We start from the raw sequence: 22,657 nt of genomic DNA on the forward strand, positions 1-22,657 counted from the left end.
ACGTCCCTGGTCATATTAGGGAAGATTCATTATACTGTATAAGTTAAATGACAGAATTCTTGGTTTTTATTCTGCCATCCAAACATAATGATTTTGATTACATCAAAAACACTGTGCCTCCCCAGCTAGACAACATGATTCCATGTTTCAGTCAGAAATACGTCACGTTAATGAAAATGCATGTATCATTCTGCATTGACTTTAAAGGAAATGTATGAATAGCCTACAAGTTAGAGGGAACTGTTTGAGCCTATATTTAGAAGTGTCTGAATGTCATTTGGACAGTTTTTCATTTCCAAAATGAAAATGTAGCACATTCACACCAGTTTGAGGAACAGAAACTGCTAGACCAGAGACTAATAATGTCATTTTCCATGACACATTTGCCGTTTTCAGAATCTCAGACTACTATTACTGGAAAAGGCTTTGAAAAGTGCTTTCCAACTTGGTTACTCCAACCAGTTTCTCCTTCATGAGGGAACAGCATGGACATTAAAGATGGCCTGTTAAAGGGTTTAATTCCTATTCAGTTGTTTACATTTTTCAGGATGTGCCATAACTTTGGAATTATATCAGCATCGGTCAGATGTTTGGATTTGACTCTCCAGAAGAGCAGAATGTTTCGGTGACACCGGGCCAGGGCGTAAAATATCTTTTCACTCACTTTTTATTGACTTTATTGCTTTTGTAACCTTACAGACATAAAAGTTATATCTCTGTAATCTTGATTTAGATTGATGTACAACACACATCCACAACAATACATGTCCAATACACCGCCAATTTTTCCAAACACTCTGCATAATTCAGTGGGTGAGTTGTAAATAAAGTCATTCAGAGTGGTCTGATGTGAAATGATTCATTGGAGAGCACCTTACTGACTCAGATTTCTTTATAGTTGTGGTGATAGGAAACAGGAATCACAAAATCTACAACACAAATATAACCATTTTATTTACTATACAAAATGACCAGTGAACCACACATCTGAATTTTTGTTCTGAATGTAGTGTTGACGATGTTAAAATTGTGAAAAATCTGAAAAATAAGTTTTCTTCGGGGATGATGTCTGGTTCCCATCACCTGAATAATTCTGACTCCGTACATTTCTCTAGAATGTAGCACTTCACATCAACCCCCTCATGCTAATCATTCAATCATATAGGAATTAAAAATGAAAAAGAATGGCAGAATTCCCATTTAAGTGAAGCGATTGCTGTCACAGGTGTTGCGATTCCACGTATCTCTGTAGAAAAGCCTTGGTAGTAGAATGAGATGCTCTGGAGCAGCAACACGTGAATCGAAGGTCACCATTCCCTATTGCCAAGCATCGGCTAAAGGGGTAAAAAGCCCCCCCCAGCACAGGACTGTGGAGTAGTGTAACTGTGTTCTTTGTAGTAATGGAGCTCTATCCAATACCTCTGGGATGAGCTGGAGAGGAATTTGTGATCGAAAACTGATCACCCAACATCAGTACCTGACCTCACTAATGCTCTCGCTGCTGAATGCAATCAAATCCTCACACCAATCGTTCCAACAAGACTTCTCAGAAGAGTAAAGACTGTTGCTGTAGCAGCGAAGGATAGACTCAGTATGCTCTTGGTTTCATAAGAAATGTAGGAGCAGGTGTCTACAAACTTTTGGACATGCTGATGGACCGCCTGAGCATCTGAAACGGCTCAGTTCTTTGTGTCTTTGTGTTCAGTTTGCGTGTACCTCCCCTTAATGCAGCCCATAGGGGGCGCTGTGGAGGGTCCACAGCTGCAAGTTCCTCCAACCCATACAAGTCTGGAGGCACTTCTAACGGGTGGAGGAAAGGTGGAAGCGGAGATGGCAGCTCTCTTATAATCTGCGCTACTGAAAGCCAGTTTTCTATTGTTCTCGTTCCGTGTAAATGGGAGCTGATAAGCTTCGCGCTGCATGCTGAACATTGCGGAGCGGGAGGGCAGAGAGTGGAAGAAGACAGGCGAGAGAGAGAGAGAGAGAAAGAGAGAGAGAGCGGGAGAGAGGGAGGGAAAGAGGGAGAGAGGCGGCGGTGTGAGAGACACGACACCGCACGGTAGTTTTCGCCTCGTCTCCTCTTTCTTCCAGAGGCTGGACTTGTTTGAAGAAAAGCAGATACGGATTCGGCCGAGGACGCGGGACCACTCCGAGGGAGCTCGGCGAGAGACCCCACGATGAAGAAGAACAATTCAACAAAGCGGGTAACGCTGCGGCTCCCGGCTGGGCTGCTTTCTGCATCTGCGCTGTGGCTTTAACTAACGTGTGTCCTACGAGGCTGAAGTTGGGTTCTTATAGGAATGTTCCGTTCCACCTTAAACGGCGCAGCAGTTCGCCTTGCTCCCTCGTGTCTGTAGAGCAGGATGGAAGGGCTGCACCATTTAAGGTGGAACTGAAAATTGGGAGACGAACTTCAGCTTCGCGTGCGTCTTTGTGTTTAACACTCTCGTCTGAAACGTCGCCGTTTAGCACGCATGCTGATGTACGCTGGGCGAATTGGATTGATTTCAAATTCAGTATCACGATATTTTCCAAATAAATCTCGGTATCGCGGTTTCAGATGATTTTTGAGTTAGTGTTAAAACGGTGATTGGACCATGGCTGATCAGCACTGCTGCACTGAAAGAACGTCTTATAAAGTAAGTGGCTTGGGAATAAATAGGGCTGGGCAATATGACCATATTATATCGTTCTCGTGATAAATTAAGTCACAGTATGCTTTTCTGAGCATATCGTGAACATCATCAGTGCTGACTAACTACATGTTTCATCACAAAGTGAGCTTAAACTGTTGTTGAACTGGATTTAGTACAGATTTACCAATAATCATAGTTATATGTCATTATTATTATTATTATTATTATTACTATATGTGCCACTATAGGTTCTATTTTGTCTATTCCAACTTATTAAATCGCAGAAAAACTAAACATCATAGCGTGTATTGTGGAAATGTTATAAAGTCTTGTGAAACAATATTTTCCAGAAAGAAAACTAGCTACTTATTCAGTTTTTTATGAATTTTAAGCTGTTCTCAGCTCACAAAGTGACATACATTATAGTCAACTGTGAAGTCATGGAAAAACAAATAGTTTGGCTGAAGGAAACCGCTATGGGAATTTTATCCTGGATTTAATGCTCACAAAAAATATTGTTAATGCTAAAAGGCAATTAAAGTGTGTCAGTATCACTGTGTACTTATACAGACAGTATGTCACGCAGCCCTGTGTTGAGCTCTATCCTGTGATATTATAGTGTTCATTAGGCTGTGGCATGGGCTGCCAGACTTCATCACCGCATTTAAACAAATGGCTTGTTGCCGAACTGACCGTTCTCCATTGTCATTTCCTTTGCCTTCTCTTCTACTGCTTGATCAACGCTTCTATGCGTAGGCCCAGTTCACAGCCTGCAACAAATATTCTTGGCAAGTTGTAGAGCTAGAGCCCTATTCTGTTCTCACAAGAGGCAGCTTCTACATGCTCTCACTTGATCTAAAGTCTTGTGTGGAGGACAAAGAATCTACATGACAAAGGAGAGGTCTTGGCGTCTCCACCTAGCCTATCGAGATTTGGTGAAATACCTTTTTGTACCTTAGTGAGCCACTCAAACAATCGGAAGCCTATTTTTCACTGCTGTGTCCTCTTTTTGGTTCCTTTTAACACTCAGGGCTTGCAGGACACCAGCCAGCACCCCGCTCAACCAGACAAAATCGGCTGGATCCGTAAGTACTGTGGCAAAGGCCTCTTCAGGGAAATATGGAAAAACAGATTCGTCGTGCTAAAAGGAGAGAAGCTCTACATCTCCGAAAAAGAGGTTAGTTTACATTTGGTGGTGTGAAGCACTTACTTGCAAAAGTATTTACATGTTTTTTGTGATATTAATATGCTGTTCAGTGACCCGTCATATGTCCAACATTAAACTTGTTTTTTTAATTCATACACTTCTTTAATACATGAACTATAAACCTTACATATGTATAATATTCGCTGCATCTAACAGGGGCTGGTTTGAGTCTAAATAAAAAAAAAAAAAAATTGGGCCTTATTCACCAACCGTTCTTAAGAAGAAACTACTTCTTAGTACTTCTAAGATTCTGACATTCTCCAAGGTTTTCTCTTTTTGAAATCTTCTAAAATCACGCCATGAATCTGACACAGAGTAGAACACATTTAAGAAAAAGAACTTGGAAATATATTGGTGAATTAGCCCCATTGTTTTTAATGCTTTCTAAGTGGCTGACTATTACGCTACATAATGCAGACAAACGGTGAGCTAAAAGAATTTATACAGAATTTCAGGTTTATAGTGTGGAGGGCACTCACTGAGCAACATGTAAATAGTTAAAGATGTGAAAAGGAGCAATATGCATAGAGATCATTTACATTGTAAATAAATCTACTTTATTGTCTGACAAATCAGGTGCTTTTGTCAAGCTGATTGATGATGAGTGAAAGCTTTCTTGTTGCTAAACTATGCTGGTTCATGTAAATGTTCACCCTAGGCTTTTAGAATAATAAAACAGAGAACATGACACTCATTTCGCTCCAAATATGAGGAAGTATTTAATCCAGTAGATGAGAAGTAGATCTCTGATTCATTTGTAATTCAGATTAGAAGTGGAACTCTGACTGCTATATTTACGATATCATTGTCTGTGAACAACAAATCAGGAACTTTAAACTGTCAGAAAATGTCTCTTGAGTTCTTGAAGCATCTACAAGGAATTGCTATGTTTACATGAAGTAAACCTGATAGAACCAAATTCACAATAGTTCAGTTTGGCTTTAAGGATGTTTAAACAGTAATTGGTGTGTTGTTTGTCTGCAATGCCTGATGCTCCTCCTGCACACACACTGACAGGTCACTGAGATCAATGGTCATCTGCTTTACAGCTGGTCAGGGAACTGTTTTAGGAGTTGGCACTGGCATGGTGCAGCACTGTTACCAGATTGATTGTTTTTGTGATCCTTTCTGTACAAGCTGCTTTTTTACCTTGTTGATATTTTGCAATAGCACCTTGAAGCCTGAATTTAGTGTGCACTTTTTGTCCATTTATATAGATAGCAGTCTATTAAGTGGCCCATATCATGGAAGACCAAATTTCCCTTGCTTTTTAAGTAGTGTGAAGTACTATGTAAACCCTGTTATGTAATGAATTGTAATGACTTATTAGTAATAATACAGTAATGTTGCAGTTATAGGTAACAGCAACTGTTTCTTAGCAGTGCTGCATGCTTGTGTTGTTGTCCTAGTTTGTGCATTTTTCTACTACACCTGTTGCTCTGCAAGCGAGCAACTGTCCCCCTCTGTCTCTGTCCCCTGATGGGAGTGACAACACACTCTGTGCGAAAATGTACTGAGCTGAGCAGAGCCAGCCACCTACATTACAAGTCTGTTTGTTCCAGCAGTCATAACCAGTTAACTTGCAGTAAGATGTGCAATCTGTGTGTTTCAAAAAGAAATTGCACCACCTGATTGTGAAGGATTGTGGTATACCTCAGTCTGCCTTGCTCTCCAAAAGCAGTGAAATAGTATTATCTTTGAAATGTTTTAGCTTTGAATTGAAGATAAATGAAGATTGTGCACAATATCATCTTTTATTTTTCATAGGGATGCAAATTTTGGCAAGTTTTTTTTACTGAGACATTACTGATTACTAGTTTAATGATTAATTGTTAAGCAGCAAGTCTAAGATCAAGGACGCGACCCATCAGAATATCAGTTGTTCAATGAATAGTTCTGGTTCTGAAATCTGATTGGTTAAGTCACATTCAAAGTGACTGTCAAATACTTACAGACAGTTATCATCAACTGAATTCTGCTTTAATGAGATATGAGTCCTCCTTGTATAGGCTGTGGAATGTAGTGGTGGGGCCAGGCATAAATGTGTATGTGAAAGGCCCAAAACTGTATTAAACAGTCTGGTTTGGTATAAACTGAGGGGCTGACAACTGCAGTACTGCGCAAAAGTCTAGGACCCCGTTTGCATCCGGGCACTTCATGCATCTTGAGTATTAGGATAATATCTGGATAAGGCCAAGCCACATAAAAATGCAAGTGTAAACACAAATGCAAACACACAGATGCAAAACAGATACAAATCTGATGGCTCAAAGCACTTCAGGAGGTGGTCTGAGGCGAATTAAGTCCACGTTTTAACAGTGTAAACACAGCCATCTTTTCAAGACACAATACCCCTCCTGGTACATCCAAGACCTCTCCTAGTACAACCGAAACCCCTCCCCATGCAGAATGTCACTGGGTGCGGGCCCATGTCTGCAAGGAAGATAATCATGGAGGATGCACAAGGTTGAGGACTGGATGAAATGAAATGCTCAATAGCAATGATGAACAGACACTATTATGCAAAACAAACTGCAGACAAAAAGGCAGTTGACCACCAAGTATTAATGCACGTGGCTAAAATCTCATCAGGATCCAGTCCTTATACTAGTCATATAAAGTGACCAGGTGTAAACGCAGTCTAAGGCATCTAAGCACATTATTTCAAAGCATTTATCTTGGCATTAAATATGTTTTTGCTAGTAAAAACCTTTAGAATAGATGCTAATAATCTATAGTAAAAAGTAACAAGAATTTCTTAGTTTGAAAAAGTAGTCTTTTTAGATTTTGTGAGCTGGTTTAAAGAACAAAGTTTGGTTAAAGATTTCACGCTCCTAGCAATTACATGGATTTTACAAATAACATCATCAGCATGCTTGATTTAACCCCTGTGAAGCATTAATTAGGAATCATTGATTAGTCAAATCAGGTTAGATGATAGCTACACATAATACTGGGCTGCCACGAGGAGAGGCTTGGTAATGGGTAAATGAATGTATTTTATTAATGTTATTTTTATTTATTCTAACATCAGTGTTAGTGTGCCAAATAAACAGCTTTTTCATTCTAATAACGGCACTGTGTAATATGTCTGTTATTAAATGTTACAAAGATACTGAATGGCTGAAATACGTAACGATGACTTACTGAAAGTCTCACATTCCGATTTTCTAAAGTTTTATTTATCAGTCCTTACTGGCCCAAGTTTGAATGAACATAAATGCTATGATGGGAGCTAGCTTTGGCTCACTGTACTATAATAGCTTTCTTAAGCCGTCGGCGTCCACCACGATCATTTTTGTGCTTGCATGTTTGATTTCCTCACACTGCCGTTCATCACACTTTCTCTCAAAATAGTTGTCTGTCTGTAGCTGTCTGCTTATGTTTCCTGATCTTTTTTAGCACATGCTTCGTTTTTCAGTAGGCCTATCTAACGGAACCTATCGCATCCTCATACATCCGATTCAAAAACGTTCTTTAACATGAATGATAAACCCACCTGCTCAGTTAGAAACGATCGTTAGAAATGAACTTCAGTTGAATTAACATTTTTAACTGATAGCCTTAGTTGAATATTTGTTGGTTAACAGTTAATCTGTTGTTCATTTACATCCCTACTTTGAAGTAATTCTTTATTTTATTGTCATTACAGCATCTTTTGGGGATTTCTTTGGAATACATATTGTGACAGTTGCTTATGCTGTTGCTCTTACTGACTACTTTTTAAGTATCCATAATGATTGAGCTTTTTTTACTGAGTGATATTGAGTCTCTACTGACTCTCAAGACTTATGGACTTACAACAAACACAGAAGCAAATGGTAAAACCCGGGAGTGCACATCCAAACATTCATTCGTATATCGAATAAGCAACAGTTATTTGTGCAACTAGAAGCATTTAAAACCGAAATTCATTCATCTGTTCCAATGTGCTCTTGTAAAATGCAGGGTCTGGACAGAGCATTAAAATGGAAGCGGACAGGATGACGTTGTTTGCTGATGTTTCTTAAAGCATATAATGGAGACCATCAGCGCTTAAAGAACTCTGACCTAGCGCATGCTTAATTAAAAAGAGAACATAATTAGTCCTATTTAACTCGATATAGTCCAGTGCAGTGTTTAAAATGTTCGGTGAAAGTCACGTGCCCAGATTTTTTGATGGCACTTTTTAAATATGCTGTTAGTATATGTGTCGGAATATTGTGTTGTGATATTTTTGCCAAATTGCCCACCCCTACCTTAAAACAAACATGGTCAATGGCCCCTAAAATGAACACTCAGTTCTTTTGCCTCATATTTCTATAAATATTCCAAATCCACTTTTCCAATAATGCCTTACAAATAACTGAAATACCATCCATATCTCATAATTACATAACATACATATCAACCGACAATTCATTTATATTAACCACTGAATAATAAGCCTAGGGTTCAAGGAGCCAGTGGACGTATCATATTTGATAAACCATCATTCATGTGGTGTGTTAGCTGCCTGTAAATAGTTCATGTATGAAATGGGCGATGCATCATAGCAGCTGATGAGATGCAGAGAACCAGCTCCAGTCTATCTGGCTTTTCCTCAACAGGAACATTCTTAACGTTGTGCCAAGCTAAGGCTTACTGAGAGATCTAAGAGTGCCTTTCAGCAAGATTAACACTTTGATCCAATCATGGACACACTATGTGGATCAGGATGTAACGTGACAGGCCACCAGTGTATAAAGCTGTGGAAGAAAATATCATGTAAACAACTGTTCCTCCCTTCAAGATGTGTGCAGTGCTGTTGTGTTTTATAGTGTCTCTTTTTTTCCTGGTTGAATTACTTGCTATGCTACATAGCCTACATATTCATTTATATATTATATATTCATTTATATGTATCACACAATAGCACCCTTATAGTATGTCTTAAGATTAATACTAAAATAATAAAGCTAGGGTTTATCTTAAAGGGTTAACTGGTTCCTATAAGCATGAGGAATATAAATGGCCTGTTATTCATTTGGCTGTTTTGCAGCGAAGACTGAGTGGGCTAAGTGAGGGTAAGATGGAACGGGTTTGAGTCATGCTCATGCAGAAAGCTGTTTGCTGTGCTCAGCATCAGATCAAACAATGCCGAGCCAGCATATGGCTCGTGGCTACAGGGAGGATTGACCCTTTTAGCTAGTGCTTAACAGACTGAGGTTTCATCATTGACTAGATGTTTCGTGCAGCTGTCTAGACAGACACCCTTGATGAACCAGCGCTGTTGTTTTGGTGTAATCGTTTATTAGACGAAGGGCAAACAAGAGGATTGCCAACGTTTTCACGAAGACCTCTAAAGATCCCTGCCAGCTGGCACAGTTAATAAAATACCCTTTTTCTTTAAACACTGAGACATCTGGCAGGATTTAATTGATTTTCATTGACTTTTTTGTTTGGGCTCAGGAACGGCACCGGATTTCACAAATGATTCTGTTTCACTAACAAAACATTTGACGATGAGAATCGTGTCAAATAAGTGGTAGAGAGTCAGTGAGTCACTGTAAACTGAACCAGTGTCCTCTCTTGCGCTCAAAGGGGTGTGGGCCCTAACGGGATCTCAGCGCTGGAGTCTCTCCTCATCTGTGCATGGGATCAGATTTCCCACGCTGATGGGTGTCCTCATAGCGGGACAGCTGTGGGGAGTGGGACAGACGTGTGGGAGAGCTTAATTTCACTCTCTTTACTCTCTCTGCTCTTTGTCTGACTCATCTTTGTCTCTGTGCTTTTTTTTATAATACTTAATTTAGAAATCAGATTGACACAGTTTTACCCTGTTCCCCAAATTCACGCCAGTGTTTCTCTTACCATAAAACAGGAAAGTTCAATGTGCTGCCCAGCTTGGATGAGATACTGACATTAGGATGTAATTGGCAGGCTAACATTTGCTTCTTAGCATTTGTTTTTATGTAATATGCACTCATTTTTTGGTCAAAGCAAAATCCTCAATCTATTTTCAAATGCAAATATGTGCTAAATTCAGATTTGTGGTCCAGTGCAGGTCCGATCATTGATTCAGCAGCGCGATATAGCAGTGTGTGGCAGAGAAAAGCTGGCATGTGCCAAATCCGAAGCATCTAGCTAATTCTATTATAATGCTTCCGCTCTAGTCATCTAACATCTTAGTCACAGTACCCTTTAATCTCAGAAGATCGTCTTCCTCAAAGAACAAAAAGGACGAAATCTAAGTTTGTAGTGGCTTTTTTAAAATGTGGTCTTAAAAAATGTGAATGAGGGTTGTTTTTTTTTTTTTTGCATCGTTACTGTTTTATCATCGATTGTGGGTGTTCAAGCTGAAGTTTCAAGATTATTTGTCATTTACGCAACGTCAGGACATTTATGCATTGAAATGCTTGTGGTGAGGCTCAGATAATCACTCTACAGAAAGTAAATAAGTAAAAGTAAAATAATCCAATTGAAATATATTAAATAGACACAAAATATAGAGAAATATACACAAAATAGAGAAATATACATTTTAAAGTGACTTAAGTGACTCAGTGTTATTTTTCTTTAAAGTGCCTTAGTGATAAAGTGTTATTGTCCATAGCAGAGATGATATAATAATAATACTGAGTGAAATGGTTGTTGGGGAAGGACCCCCAGCTTCATGGCTTCTTCAGGGTGTTTGCAGAAATCTAGCAATAGACTTCCTATAGAATTCTTCCAATCCAAATAATCAATAGCAGGTATATTTGGACTTTCTTATAGACTTGACAGTCCAAACAATACTTAGTGGTGTCTTAAGGAATTATTAACATCATTCCTACACATTTCTACAAAAACAGATGTGAATAATTGACTGTCCCAGTGTGAATTGTGAAACATTCAGTCGCACATTCATTATTCTGAAATTCAAGTCAGTTCAGTTCAGTATTTACTTGTATAGTGGCTTTTTTACAATGGACTTTATCACAAAGCAGCTTTACAGAAAATCCAGGTCCAAGCTCCAAATGAGCAAGCCAAGAACAACAGTGGCAAGGGAAAAATGCCCCAAGAGCAAGAGGAAGAAACCTTCAGAGGAACCAAAACTTCAAAAAGGGAATCACCCTTCTCTAGATGACACCAGAGAGCCACACAATAACACAACAAGAGCAATCTAAACAAAGAATAAAGCTTTGACAGTGAACATGTAATAGTAAATGCTAAGTAAATAAAAGAACTGAGCCTGACATTAGACAGAAGTGTTCAGATTAACCAGCGACAACCGATGACAAAGAGCAACAAAGGAGATGTAGATCTGTGAAACTAGTAACTGCTGTCAGAAGCTGGTCACAGTGAAAAAGAGAACTAAATCCGTGAAAACCAGTGACTATAAATGAAATGACTTCCTGAACACACAGGTGCGCTTTGTGTAATTAAATGTATAGAGAATGTATTCTCTGTATTTACTATTTCAGCCCTACATTTATAACACTACATACACACAACCTTCAAAAGGTCTTCAAAAGGTCGGCCTGAAAAGAAAGCATGCAGTCCATCAACCAAGACAATTTTTGAAATCTGAAGTTTGCTTCTGTGAGCCTAATGAGGCTAACAAATAATAGAAACTTAAAGCCGCCATTTGGCATCACCTACAAAAATCAGACTGTCATGTAAAACTAAAAACAACTAAAAACAGTGGCTACCACTTGAAGCTTGAATTTGTTTGTACTTTTGTTCATTTTTATACATAAGAGTGCCAGAATATCATATAGTGTCATATAGAAACCACATAAGACCATCTGACCTGAGATTACATAACCACTCAGCATTTTACCATAAACTGGATGTTTCATTGTTAAATGCAGCCTGCTTGCCAGTTCAGACCAACTTCACTGTAGATTTTGTTAGCTCCAGTATATTTAAATAACAGCACTAAAATTGTTGTAATCGGGTATTTATAAAGCATGTAGGTTCAAGCTGGTAGCCATAAACCTTAGGATATGATGGAAGAATGTAAACTCTACTGTAATATTGCACATTCTGAAGTTATCATGTAAGATAAAGCAGTAGTAAGGCTTTGTATCATTGGTGCTCAAGCATTTGAAAGCATTTACTTTTCACTTTTATACACAGCCATTATTTGTGATAAAAGGCAGATGGTTTTACTCCAAGCAGTTCAGATGAGAACCTGATAAAAGAAACAGAAAACCCACAGGATGCAGTGTCTGTACACCATGTTACTATTCCAAATAAGGCAGCGTGGTGATATTTCTGTATGTTGAAATGTTCCCCTGTGCTTTGTTCTGCTTTTTCAATACATGCATGAGGGTGTAGTCACATGAAAATGTCCGCATCTCCAGTTCTTCAGTGTGGCACAATGACCTCTCCTAGTGTTTGATTACCACACGCATGACCAAAAACATGTAGTAAAGAGGTTTCTCAGTTTATGCCCTGTTAGCCATTTCATCATTCTGCAGTGTGAAATGTGCGTCATTAGTTGGAGACAAAGATGTGCAAGCTTTCATGATGTGTGTTCCTGCCATCTTTTGCTGATTTCCTAGAAGCTACCCATGATCAAACCTCCAGAGAATTGGTGTGGACAGACAAAGGCAATTCAGTGGAAATATCAGAAATAAATTCTGTAGTGCTTCAGGTTTAAATATACCTAATATGGGTAAACAGATTATATCAACAGTGAGATAAAACCAAATATGAAAAACAGTTTAGGGGTTATTTATCTCTTATGCATCATCCAATTAAGATTGTATTGAGCTTTTAGAGTCTTTCACTATGGTTAACCATTTGAGTTCAACTACTGAAATCACTATTGGGATACTTGTTGTATCACAGGGAATAGAGACAATATTAAGACAAACAAATTCAATGAAACACAGTATTGATTTTTTACAAGACTATGTTTTGCCTGTATTTGAGTGTAAATATGTTACACTTTGCCACTCTATGTGCCTAACCCCCAATTGCTCCCTGGGCGCCGTGGATAGGGCTGCCCACCGCTCCGGGCAAGTGTGTTCACTGCCCCCTAGTGTGTGTGTATACAGTAGTGTGTATGTGGTGTTTCACTTCACAGATGGGTTAAATGCGGAGGAGGAATTTCCCCATTTGTGGGATTAAAAAAGTATCACTTAACTTAAAGATGTAGCTGAGAATGTGGCTGTATTTCTAATTAGGCTGACTGCTCCTGCTGATATTGGGGAAAAAAAATTGTGTACCTTGTCCTCCAGCATCCAGTGTTGCACCAGGTAGCCATACTTTAGCTCACATCTGAGGAGGAAGCCTCCGCTACACATCTAATACAAAAACCACAGATAGCGTCCGATATTTAATTTATTTATATATACTGCTCAAAAAAATAAAGGGAACACTCAAATAAAACATCCTAGATCTGAATGAATGAAATATTCTCATTGAATACTTTGTTCTGTACAAAGTTGAATGTGCTGACAACAAAATTACACAAAAATCATCAATGGAAATCAAATTTATTAACCAATGGAGGCCTGGATTTGGACTCACACACAAAATTAAAGTGGAAAAACTCACTACAGGCTGATCCAACTTTGATGTGATGTCCTTAAAACAAGTCAAAATGAGGCTCAGTATTGTGTGTGGCCTCCACGTGCCTGTATGACCTCCCTACAATGCCTGGGCATGCTCCTGATGAGGTGGCGGATGGTCTCCTGAGGGATCCACATCCACCAACTCCTGGACAGTCTGTGGTGCAACATGGCGTTGGTGGATGAAGCGAGACATGATGTCCCAGATGTGCTCAATCAGATTCAGGTCTGGGGAACGGGTGGGCCAGTCCATAGCTTCAGTGCCTTCATCTTGCAGGAACTGCTGACACACTCCAGCCACATGAGGTCTAGCATTGTCCTGCATTAGGAGGAACCCAGGGCCAACCACACGAGCATATGGTCTCACAAGGGGTCTGAGGATCTCATCTCGGTACCTAATGGCAGTCAGGCTACCTCTGGCTACCTCTGGCGAGCACATGGAGGGCTGTGCGGCCCTCCAAAGAAATGCCACCCCACACCATTTCTGACCCACTGCCAAACCGGTCATGCTGAAGGATGTTGCAGGCAGCAGATCGCTCTCCACGGTGTCTCCAGACTCTGTCACGTCTGTCACATGTGCTCAGTGTGAACCTGCTTTCATCTGTGAAGAGCACAGGGCGCCAGTGGCAAATTTGCCAATCCTGGTGTTCTCTGGCAAATGCCAAGCGTCCTGCACGGTGTTGGGCTGTGAGCACAACCCCCATCTGTGGACGTCAGGCCCTCATACCATCCTCATGGAGTCGGTTTCTAACCGTTTGTGCAGACACATGCACATTTGTGGCCTGCTGGAGGCCATTTTGCAGGGCTCTGGCAGTGCTCCTCCTGTTCCTCCTTGCACAAAGGCGGAGGTAGCGGTCCTGCTGCTGGGTTGTTGCCGTCCTACGGCCTCCTCCACGTCTCCTGGTGTACTGGCCTGTCTCCTGGTAGCGCCTCCAGCCTCTGGACACCACGCTGACAGACACAGCAAACCTTCTTGCCACAGCTCGCACTGATGTGCCATCCTGGATGAGCTGCACTACCTGAACCACTTGTGTGGGTTGTAGAGTCTGTTTCATGTTACCACAAGTGTGAAAGCACCACCAACATTCAAAAGTGACCAAAACATCAGCCAGAAAGCATCGGTACTGAGAAGTGGTCTGCGGTCCCCACCTGCAAAACCACTCCTTTATTGAGTGTGTCTTGCTAATTGCCAATGATTTCCACCTGTTGTCTATTCCATTTGCACAACAGCATGTGAAATTGATTGTCAGTCAGTGTTGCTTCCTAAGTGGACAGTTTGATTTCACAGAAGTTTGATTTACTTGGAGTTATATTGTGTTGTTTAAGTGTTCCCTTTATTTTTTTGAGCAGTGTATTTTTAACACCAGAGCTGTTGCCTGAAAGAGTAAGCCTCTAGCCACATGTTAATTTTGGCCAAAGTGACTTTTTTCTCCATGACTTTAAAAAAAGAATGGTTCTTTAAGGGTACTTCAGAAAAGGGAATGTTCTAAGTAAAGCCATGAGTTTTATATAGAAACATTTGCATCATCAATGTGTGATGTTGCCTTTGCTGTAACTAGGCTAACTACCCTAGCTGCCCAGTCACTAACACTTAGAAATACTCAAATATAAAAGTAAATCAAATATACATCCCTGCCTTTCATATAGCTTACTTTGCTTTTCATAGCATTTGTTCATAAGAAGGTGGTAAAATATGACACCGATATGGCAGGATGACAACATACTTCTATATGCTTTTCTAATGAATGTAAAGTCTAGCCCTTCTGACAGATAGGGATGACCAGAGATGTTAGAAATGAGGAGACCAGTCACTGGTTAAAATACGAGTGGGAAAATTTGTAATGCTCAACATGGCATCTGTTTCCAGAGAAAACCCTGTGCTTAAGGAAAAGAGCCAATCAGCTTGCTGGTTATACCACAGGTGAGGAAGTTATGGTGACATTGGGGCGTGAGTTGGGAGACCTGCGCAAACGCAGTTGCCAGAACAACCTGAAAAAAATTGTTTTGTGCATTATTGAGCCAAATGCTACAGACTATGAGTTGATGCTCTTAAGCGGCAATTTGACTTTCAATTTTGAGTATTTTGGTCTCTCTCCATTCTATGAGATGTAAATCTGGTCTTGTATGGCTGGAAATAACTGCCTGGTGATGTTGTAAAGATGGCTGCTGAGTGAACAGACTTGCCTTTAAGGACTTTGCAAGTAACCATTGCAAGTTATTTTAAGTCACATCAAGAGCTAAATAACCATTGCAAAACAAATAGCAAAAGGACTCAAGACAAGAAGGTACCAGTGTGCAGACGAGGACATTTGGATGTTGCTGCACTGAAAGTTTGGCATGTCACATTTTTAAAAGTCTTTTCCTACTCCTGGCATTCATGAGCAGCTCTGTGTGGGTGTTCTTCTTTAGGCTCCGTCTGATGTCAGTTTATGAGAGCTGCTGAAGGTTAAGATAAGTATTTAGAAGAAAATAAAGCTGAAAGCACTATTTAAAATAATTATTAGCTCAGTAAAAAGGCATTGCACTGTAATCAGCAGATGGCTTTATTTCTTTTTAAAGATGACCTGAAAAGCCCAAGTCATGCTTATTTTTTTGGCAAATGACTGTGCTCTTCCCTCTGTAGCTGTTTCCTACAGTTATGGGTTATTCGTATGTTGCTAAGAGGAAGAGCATCAAAAAAGAGCAAGTTGAGGAGGACAGTTATTCAACTAGATTAATACATGTGGAGCATCAAATAAAATGAGTTCATTTCACAGGTCAGGCCGTGGCTTGGTTCTGCCCCGCTGTCTGACAGTAGTGTTATAAAACCTCTGTTGAGAAGAGACTGTCTGAGGTTACTGTGCCTTCAGGCTCATTCAGAGTGCACTGGTGTGAAAAATGAAAGCGCCGTTCGGTTTCACCCAGGATACCCAGCCTAACCAGTATGTTCTTTATGGAGGGCCCACTATTTGAGGAGGGTTTAAAGAAAACCTAGTGATGATGATGATAAAATGTTTCATATTGCAATCTACAAAGCTTACATAAGTAGCTTCACAGACTTTTGAATAGTTGACAGGTTTCAGCTTTTTGTAAATTACCATTCATATATGGTGTATAATTCCTCTAAATCTCGCCCTCATGAACGTTATTACATGAAGTGGTTATGACTGTTGTCTGACGTCCGAGACGTTGTTTCATGATAGGTTTGCGATAAGATTTTGGCTTCTTTTTTGTTACATATAAATTCAAGGTGAAGAGGTACAGGAAGAACATTTATTTATTTATTTTTAGATTCACCACTTTTTTAACACTATTATTGCTCATTCATGGCACAAAGACAACATTAACTCATTCAAAGTTCATTTGAACCCACCCTGCCTGCAGTTAGCTCAGCTGCTCTCTGGAGGATTTTACTGCACAGTGTATGAGGAGTTTCTGAGCTTTATGTTTGCTCTGCCTCATTTTCTTTTTGCATCAGTATTTAACCTGTGTACACTACCACTGTATCCTAACTGATTTTCGCCTTAGACATGGTTCTAGGCACAGTCTTTAAAGGGTTTGCATCATGGAGTCGTCTTCTTTTTTTAAATAAGAGTTTTGACATAGTATTTAAACACGGTTAAAGCTTCAGAACCACTCACTGCTCACTCCCCAGTCCATACAGTTCATGTGTGGAAACTAAGCTGCAAAAGCAGGCCGTTGTTTTTGTGACATCACAAAAACCGACCTGCTTAAATATATCCACCCATTCACAAAGAAGTTAGGAGTGTTTCAGCCTGGACTGCTTTTTGAATGAGGCACAATACAGGACAGGTAATCGGAATAAAGCTAATTTACATTTATTTTTTTTTTTTTTCAGTTTTGAAGTTACAGTTGCAAAAACTGCCTGTTTAATTCTAGGGGATAGAGAGAGGTTAGAAAATTCTATGAATCCTGTATTTGGTACAGATCAGAAGCATTATATTGTGTGGAGGTTTTTAAAACTTTAAAAAGGGTTTTCACTCTCCCACATTACTTTTACAAAAATGGAAGCTTCTTTAGGGAACCAAAAAGGGTCTTCATAGGAAGTGCACAGAACCTTTTTGGTGCCTTTTTTTTAAGAGTGCAGGATCGTTTCTATTTTGATGCATCACAAACCAGAGTAATCCTGCTCCTTTGGCCCATGCACTTAGAGTCTGAGCAGACACATGGCAATCTGTTGTGTTAGGCTGTCGTGCAGCTGCAGCAGTGTGTCGTTGGCCTCTTAGCTCTCTCATTCACAGGTTTCTGCTCAAACAACATGCTGTGATTGTTTCATGCGTGCACCACTTTCATGGAGGTGGTTTATTTTTCCCACCTCTTCAGGTTGCTCCCATAGCTTCACTGATGTCATTTCCCTGCCTGGGATGTTCTGTATATCTAATATTGTTGCAAGGTCAAACAATCTTAATAGAGGAAGCAAACAAAATACGACAAGGCCTAAAAGATTCCAAACAGACTGGCCTTAAGCATGAAGCAATTGAGCAAAGCATCTCTGAGCAATCCACCCTTCATCGTATCCTGTTACAGAAAGGGAAGTTTATTAATAGTCATTTGTTCCTCAAAAGAAGTTCCTCACTGTGCAATTAGAAGTGTTTGAGGGTGAACTGAATAAATATTTCCAAAGTAATTAAACGTCCTTTTACCCTTATATATATATATAGTCATTTGCAAAGGTTTTGGCACACTTGGCCAAGTGAAAATAAGTACACATCTTCTGTTCTACAATAAGAGCACACTTTTGCACATTTTAATACACAATTACAGTTTATTTGCTGAATTTAACATATTGGGAAAACAAAAGCCATTAAATGTGGCCTGTGCAAGTTATTTTATGTTTTTCCCCAGTATGTTAAACTGTGCAAACAAATATAAGTAGGGCACTAAAAGTTGCAAAAGAGTGGCATATTTAAATGTGTTAGAGGATGTGTTAACTTATTTTCACTTAGAAAATCAACCAAACATGCCATTTGACCAGGGACTCCCAAATTTTTGCATACAACTACATAGTTGTCTGTGAAAGGATGTACTGCATACTTTAGTTTCATTTTGAGGTTATTTTCTATTCTATTTATGGTACTGCACATTGCACCTCCTGAAAACCACATTGTTTCCTCTTAAAGTTAAATGCATGACATTAGCACTAGTAAACAGTGACCTGTTCTAGAAAAGTTCACTGTGATGGCTTTACTGTTTGATCATTTATTAAAGAGCATGTGTATGATCCACTTCAGTTGAAGGAGAAACCGTTGCTCAGTTGCTATTGAAAATAACAAATGAAAGGCTCTGGGCACTGAAAAGAGGCTTTCTGAGGACAGGTTTCTTAATACATTCTAAAGGAAAACAAGCAAACACTGTCACATTCATTCTTATACTCCCCAAGCAGACACTGAGGATAGCTGCTGGATAAAAGATACTGTTTACCTTGGTCTATTTATTCAGGTGTGTGGATTATATACTAAATAACTATGAACTAATTCAAAAAATGAAATGAATTGGTCTAGTACACATATGAAGGACGGGGGACAGATATGCAAGCATTCTGCCAGTGAGACATTTATTGAGTTTGTGCCAGTGTGAATGGATTTTACTGCATTAGTGGAGGTTTAAGAGGCCACTAAGTTCACAGTGTGATTAAGCATAAAGTGAACAGAATGGCAAATATACAAATAGCATTGATAGGTTGCTAACAGCAATAACTGTAAACACGTTGTATCCCTGCTGGGACAGGGGGCTGATGTGGTTGGCACTTAATTTGCGCTGCTGGAACAGTACTTGTATTGTCTGTGCAGTCTGTCCCCTCTTTGACACCAATACTGCAGTCTGCCAAAACACTGAGCCTGACCAATTCTGTCCCTCACCTAGATGTGGCCATGTGTGCCCTCCTCTACTTCACTAATGGAAATTGATTGCAATTAATGGGGTCTTTCTGCAGGGTTATCTGACGCTAATGTAGGCCATGACGTTTGGGGCAAAACTCTAAAGGTTCAGGTTTTGACATTTTCCCCCAGAAATGCTATTTTGTTGCGTCTCAGGTTCAGGTCCAGAGTGGTGTTCATGACTGTTTGTGTAAAGATGATCAGGGTAGTTCAATGTAGTAGTCTTGAGTGGAATATAAACATGATTGAAATGTGTCAGTCTGTTGCACATGCCATCGAATAGAAATGGCATCCGTCTGATACCTGGTAACGGTATCTGGGTGATATCAGCAGACAGTGCTGGATCAGATATCTGAACTGATTCTGCAACAGATCTAGCCTGAAATATCACAGAATTACTGACAGCCAAGGAAGCAAGGAAGTAGCTAGTGTGGAAAAGCATTTTAACCATTTTCAGTAAGTTCAAGACTTTTTAGTGTCAAACACTAAAATGTCATGATGGTGAAGTCAGTTTCTTGTTCGAATTTTCCCGTTCCACCTTAAATGGTGCAGCAGTTACATTCTGGCACTTCAGGCAAACTTTAAGGTGGAACGGGAAAATTCAAACAAGAAGTTGGTGAATGAGGAGCTGACTTCAGCCTCGTGAAAAAACAAACATTCAGAGACATTTTACAAGAAACTATTCTACTTTTGAGTTTCCTGCTGGAAATGTGAGAAAAGCAGCTACAGCTGAGCTAAAGCTTAAAGCAGAGCACAGTAAGTCTGGATTTTCGTTTATATTTTTAGCCTGTGCTAGGACATCAGCACATACTGAGACATATTTACAGCCAAGATGGTAAAATGGACATGGTCCCCAAGGTGTTTTGATTTTTGTTGTAAGAACAACGTGGCTCTTCTTAACATTTGGGTTGCTGACCCCTGATTTAGTAAATACTTCAAACTAAAACTTGAATGGTATCGATGAGCCTGTTAGCTGTCTGCCGACTAATTATTAAATAAAATTGTCTTCTTAAGTAACAGAGAGTTACACTTTGTACAGTTGACTGCCTCATGTCAGAGAGCAGTTGGTGATGTTATGTGGGTAGCATGTAGCTGGCTGCAGCTGTCGGCTGGTGGCTTTATGTGCTTCCTTTTTTGGCCTAAACACATAAAAAACTGACCAAAACATAAGACACAGGCTTTTCACTTCCCTCTGGTGGAATATTCAGTTCAGATATCTCATGATTTTTCAGTGTGAGAACATAGAGCTTTGCAGAAAGTCTACACAGAATATGAAAAATCCTAATTCATCCTAATTCTAGACTACTCAGCATACTATTAGGTTGCAGCCCTAAGAGAAGTGCTTAAATTAAAATTCTGTTATTAGTTTTTAAAGAAAAAAATGCATGGTACACAATCAGTAGTGCTGTCATGTAAATGATCAATCTAAAACAAAGCACACAAAGCATAGTGACCTAATATCTGTTTTTCATATTGTTTAAGATGTTGCACCATGGTGACTTCTGGAAATGGTCAGATTGCTTTTCCATGTCTGACTGACTGGCATGAGTATCTCTGTCGGTATAAGCTGACTGCTAATCATCCCTCTCTTAACAGCCCTAGTGAACTGCAGGCAGTATAAATATTGCAGGTACAGCTTTGTCCTTAGACCACATTTTGGCAGGTTGGATGTGTCTCAGTAGTGTCATGTGTGCTGTGACTGTTGCCAGGGTCCAAAGCTGCCACACAGAAGGCCAAGTGCTTCACATTATGGCCACTCCGCTGTGCAATCAAGGCTGTATTAGCCACTGTCCATGCAATGGTATAATTACCCTGGCCCGCAGACCTAATTGCTGCATGAAATTAGGTCTGTAGACACATAATAGCCCCTTATAGACCCATCAAACCCAAACAGAGATGAGACCATGCTACAAAAAACAAAGCTGTACCATGAATAAAATGAACATAATGAACATTATTAGAATATCCCAACAGGAACATATTTTAGATGGTTATGGACAAAAACAGCAACATGGAAGTTTTCATTTTTATACTGTAATGGCAATTTGAAAGGGTGCAAATTTTAGCCTATGTTATCAACAGTGTTGTCTGAACAAGTTGAAAGTGTGGAAATGTATCATCATCTGTAGATCAGTGAGACCAAGCACAAGAAACCAAACACCAATGTGCCATGTCACGAAAACCCAAACACTACTAACTGTCAGTTGGGCAATGTATGTTCGGCGTTCTTGAGTGACAAAATGTTGTGTTTGTTGGTCATCTTGGCCAAAAACACAGAGCAGCCCATCTCTACCCCTCAACTTCTTGTTTAATGCAGTAGAGCACCATGAATCATTCAAACAGCAGTTACAGGAATGTTTAAATGTCTTGTTTTTGGTTCAGGTGAAGGATGAGAAGAAAATCCATGAGGTGGTGGACCTTACAGACTACGAGAGGTCTGAGGAGCTTCGCAAGGCCAAGAGTCGCACCAAGAAAAACCACAGCAAGTTCACTCTTCTGTGCTCCCGCCAGCCAGGCAACACAGTGAGTAGTACAGAGGGGAATGAGTTATTGGCTGTATTCTGTATTTATGTGCAGTGAATGATGGACCATGTAAACAACCTGGGACACACCTTAAAACACCCTCAGTCCAAGGTCTTGTCATCATCATGTCCTGGATAATTAGCTTTCAGTAAGAATGTTTCAGCTAATCGCCTTTCACAAGTGCTCAGCACCACACATCCTGTTCATGTGACTAGAGCGTTACCTTCCAGACCAATCCTTCTCAAGTCAGTGATGCAACGTCTTAACAAATTACTTCTTCACTCTTTGCTGAAATTTTGACACTCATGCATAACAAGGCCAAAAAATAAATACTTAAAGGTGCCCATATGTGAAAACTACATTTTTCTCACTTTTTTAAAAATAAGGTTTCAATTAAGTTTAATGTAGTACAGTGTTAAAGTTTCAGAATGTAACATTCACTCCTCAGTCCGTATGCTGCATATATGGAATCTAAGCTGCAACAACCCATTGTAATTCACTGTTTTTGTGAAGTCTTTTTGTGAAGAAAAACTAATCATTTACAAATATCTGCCTATTAAGCCTACAGAAGTTTAGCCTGATACATTCACATTAAAGCTATAAGGAGTATGTCAGCCTGGACAGCTTTATGAATGAGGCACAACACAGGACAGCCAATTAGAACAAAGCTCATTTTCATATATACACTCATCGGCCACTTTATTAGGTACACATTGCTAGTACAGGGTTGGGCCCGCTTTTGTCTTCAGAACTGCCTTAATTCTTCATGGCATACTTTCACCAATGTGTTGGAAACGTTCCTCAGAGATTTTGGTTGGTTATTTGAGTTCCTGTTGCCTTTCTATCATCTGGAACCAGTCTGCTCATTCTCCTCTGACCTCTCACATCAAC

General features: G+C 39.8%; 1 protein-coding gene across 1 annotated transcript in view; it reads left to right on the forward strand.

The window, feature by feature from the left end:
* Nucleotides 1-1,775: 1,775 nt before the first annotated feature.
* Nucleotides 1,776-22,657, forward strand: part of plekho1b (pleckstrin homology domain containing, family O member 1b) — a 33,233-nt gene continuing 12,351 nt past the window's right edge. Inside the window, exons 1-3 of the mRNA XM_017706875.2 lie at nucleotides 1,776-2,204; nucleotides 3,667-3,813; nucleotides 21,626-21,766. Coding sequence (XP_017562364.1) covers nucleotides 2,178-2,204; nucleotides 3,667-3,813; nucleotides 21,626-21,766 — 315 coding nt within the window. The 5' untranslated portion in view covers nucleotides 1,776-2,177. The remainder of the gene's footprint in view (nucleotides 2,205-3,666; nucleotides 3,814-21,625; nucleotides 21,767-22,657) is intronic.

This window comes from Pygocentrus nattereri, chromosome 3 (assembly GCF_015220715.1).
Source record: "Pygocentrus nattereri isolate fPygNat1 chromosome 3, fPygNat1.pri, whole genome shotgun sequence".
Taxonomy (NCBI): Eukaryota; Metazoa; Chordata; class Actinopteri; order Characiformes; family Serrasalmidae; genus Pygocentrus; species Pygocentrus nattereri.